Raw genomic sequence first — 3860 nt, 5'->3', positions numbered from 1 at the left:
CTAGCACTGCTACAATCAAAGTATTCTACTTATTTTGGTCAAATGTTCAAATCTGGTATTTGTCAATATTATACCAAATAGTGAAAAAGCCTTATGATAGTAATCAATGTATACAGTTTCAGTTTCTAATAAAAGTACATATATATGTTTTCTTTTCATCTTGTGGGCTTTTCTTCTTCTTTTTTTCTTAGCAAATAGTGAAAAGTCAATAAGCAAATTCAAGCAAAAAATAATAATAATATTAATTTTTAAGAACTTTAACAACTGTCAAAAGAGATCACAACTATTTTGCCATGACTGTCAGGATACCATAGATTTCAATATTAATTTACACAAAATTAGAGTTGAATATTTTTGGAAATATTTAGGAATGTAAAACCAAATGTACTAAATGTAAATTTTACAGATCCATATATTTAACTATCTTAAAATGTAAGTATGTTGTTGTTATGTGCCCTCAAGTCAGACCTGACTTATAGAGACCCCTCCTTGGGTTTCTGAGGCAGTATCACTATGGAAGTAGATGGTCCCATCTTCCTTCCGAGGAGTCTGGTGGGTTTGAACCTCCAGCCTTTTGGTTAGCAGTCATGTGCCTTAGGCACTAAGCTACCAGAGCTCCTAAAAAATCTAAGTATAATAATATGAAAAATTATATAGTTATTTCAATTTTTAAAATTTATATCTAAAATCTCACCAAAACTAGATTGATGTATGTTACTCCTAAAATGTATTTAATCAATATCCAGTCAAGGTGGTTTTCAGACCCCTGTGAATTCCAGATTAACATTCATTGTTATTTATTAAATTTGCAAGTACCCATAAAAGACCTCAAAAATTGCATAATGTTAAATTTGATCAATATATTATTGCATTAAAAATACAAATTGAATAATTTCAAAAAATATTTACAGAATTGTGAGTTTAATTCCTTAAAATACATGTGCATTTTTTTTTTAATTTACTTTCATATTTTTGTTAGGCTTTTCTATTGTCTCTCTCCCCCCAACACCTGTTTCCACCCATTGTGCCTAAAGTGCTTCAAAGTCCATGCTTGGTATAAACTGAAAAACCAAATTCATTGCCATCGAGACAATTCTGACTCATAGATGACCCCTCCTTGGGGTTCTGAGGCAGTATCATTATGGAAGTAGATTGCCTAACCTTCCTTCCGAGGACTGGCTGGTGGGTTTGAATCGCCAACCTTCTGGTTAGCAGTCAAATGCATTAGGCACTATGCCACCAGAGCTCCTTTAGTATTAAACAATCTTATATTAAAGTCCCAGTCCCACTATTAGTTATCAGGGAGATTTCAGGTAAGTTCTGTAACTTCCTTGTGTCTCATTTCCCTCATCTTTAAAATGAAGGATCATGATGGTGAATAGTATGTTTCAATTGGGCTAGGCTATGCTGCCCAGTTATAAGGCCAAACACTAGTCTAGATGCTATTATGAGATAGTTAATGTGATTAAATCAGTTGTCCTTAAGTAGGGCATATTATCCTTCAGAATGTGAACAGGCCTCAGAAAATCAATTTTAGGCCTTAAAATAAAAAAAGAAGTTTCTCCAAAGTATATTCTCCTTCTAGACTATAAATAGACATTTTGCCAGAACTCCTCTTTTCCCTCTTCCCATTGGCTGAACTATGGATTTTTGGACACAAGACTGCAGAAATATTCATCCTGTATGTAGCCTGGCCTACAAATTGCCAGCCCCTTATAATTACATGAGCCAGTTCCTTAAAATATTTCTATCTTCAATTTAAAGGAATTCTGGTGACATAGTGCCTAAGGCATTTGACTTCTAACCAGAAGGTTGGAGGTTTAAACCCACCAGCCGCTCCATATAAGGCAGATGGTGCAAACTACTTCCATAATGATTTACCACCTTGGAAACCCAGTGTGGTTACTCTGGCTCAGAACTGACTTGATGGCAGTGGGTTTGGTGCTTTTGTATCATCAATTAATCTGTCTTACTGGTTCTGTTTCTCTAGAAAACCTTAAGAAAGTAATAATAACGTGATTAAGTGAGATAATCACTATAAAGCTATTAGCACATTGCCTAGGCCATATGATAAGCACCAGTTAAAAATCATTTATTATTATTGTTATTATTTATAATTACAGGACAATTGAACAACATAATCTACCCAAAAGAGTTATATCATACACAGGTGAGGGGAGGCAATAAATAAATAATAGAAATAACACAACAGTAAAGAATTATTTATTGTTCATTGTCATTGTTCCATTTGGCTTTGGTTTGGAAAACAAAAATGCAAAACACTACATTGGAAATTAGCCAGTAAATAAATCAGCCTTTGAAAGTACTTTATAATCATTTATGGCAATTTATTGCTGAATGTAGTAGTTTCAAGACTTGTGGATTACTGATGAAAATAGAGTTCCACAATGTGTTTAGTATTGGTTGCATGTTCTGAAGACACAGTTACATGGAAAACAATATTAGGCAGATCATTCAAAGACATGTTATATTACTATGAATTATGCATGTAGCTAATAAATGCTATTCAGCATAAGTCAAACCTAAAGGTTCTTCATTTCCCCCATAAGAGGAATTCAAGGGTAATATGCATTGAAAACCAATTTATTCTGTAAACTTGAACCCAAATCACAATAAAAACTTACTTAAAAAAAAAAAAGTGACTAACATTAGGTAATGTAAAATTGCAAGAAAAAAAAAAGTGTGGAATCTAAAAAATGGATTCAATATAATTCTGTCTATGAAACCTGGAAATCTTATCTTTAGTTTGATCAATATTTTCCTCTTTCTACACAATTACTAAATTACTTTTTTTTTTCCCGAAAAATTCCAAATTGTGTATATTTACCTAGAAATTAAGATCAATTAATATTTAACAAATACATGTGGCAGCTACTGTTCATTTCTTTCTCACTTTTGACATTTCAAGATAGAGTCAAATGCATTAAAAGTAATTAGTATTTTTTCAATTTCTACAATGATAATTAAATAATTATGACAAATATATTTAAAAGAAAATATTATTGTTTCATAAACAAATGCTAACTAAGTAAGGAAACACATTCATCTACTAGAACACAACAGATGCTTTCATTATAGTTTACTTTGTTCAGCATGGTTCAGAATAAAGAACAATAAGCAGTGAATGAAAGAGAAATCAATCATATGTTTAATCAGAAAAATAAATGAATTGTAGGCCAATAGCAAAACAGTGTTTACTTGTTGCTATTCACTAAGTGCTAATACCACGTGCTCAGGCAAACATAAGATGATAGTCTTAGCCTCTTATCTTAAATTTTGTTTTGTCCTTTTTGAAATGTGTATTATACTTAGCAATACTAAATTTTGCCCTCAGTCCTCCATGTTTTACACAAAATAGCTAAACTAGGTGGCTATGGCTCTATGAACACAGAGGGGAAACTTCCTTAGGTAAGAATTTAGTTTCACTGAGATGATGTTTAAACCCATTCCACCCTGGCCACCTCAGATGATGACACAAATACAATGGATAAGATCCATAGTCAAAAAACACTCACCACAGTTGGTCTCATCTGATGCATCTGCACAGTCTGGATCTTCGTCACAAACCCACAGCTTGGAAATGCAATGTTTGGTTGTTTTACATTGGAAATAGTCTGGAGAACAGCTGTTTTCAGCTTAAGAGGAAAACATCCCATTAAAAATGTTACTTTGGATAAAACAGACATTTTATTTAAAAACCAATTAGACAGGCAAATATTGACAGTCAACAGAAAGTGTGTTAGTTATATCTACAGGGCTCTAAAGGTGAGTTATTCTTTGAATAGCTATAATATATTCCTAAAATCATTTCCAGAGGAAAGAAAGAAAGAAAAAAAAAA

The 3860-nt window shown here is 32.4% G+C and overlaps 1 protein-coding gene across 1 annotated transcript in view; it reads right to left on the bottom strand.

The window, feature by feature from the left end:
• The window catches only part of LRP1B (LDL receptor related protein 1B), a 1967638-nt gene that overhangs the window by 331461 nt on the left and 1632317 nt on the right, over positions 1–3860 (bottom strand). The window contains exon 66 of the mRNA XM_007946050.1: positions 3537–3656. Coding sequence (XP_007944241.1) covers positions 3537–3656 — 120 coding nt within the window. The remainder of the gene's footprint in view (positions 1–3536; positions 3657–3860) is intronic.

Source organism: Orycteropus afer, unplaced genomic scaffold (assembly GCF_000298275.1).
Source record: "Orycteropus afer afer isolate SDZICR_OR568_19922 unplaced genomic scaffold, OryAfe1.0 scaffold00148, whole genome shotgun sequence".
NCBI classification, from domain to species: domain Eukaryota; kingdom Metazoa; phylum Chordata; class Mammalia; order Tubulidentata; family Orycteropodidae; genus Orycteropus; species Orycteropus afer.
Note: the sequence above shows the minus strand (reverse complement) of the source record. Positions and strands in the feature narration are given on the sequence as shown.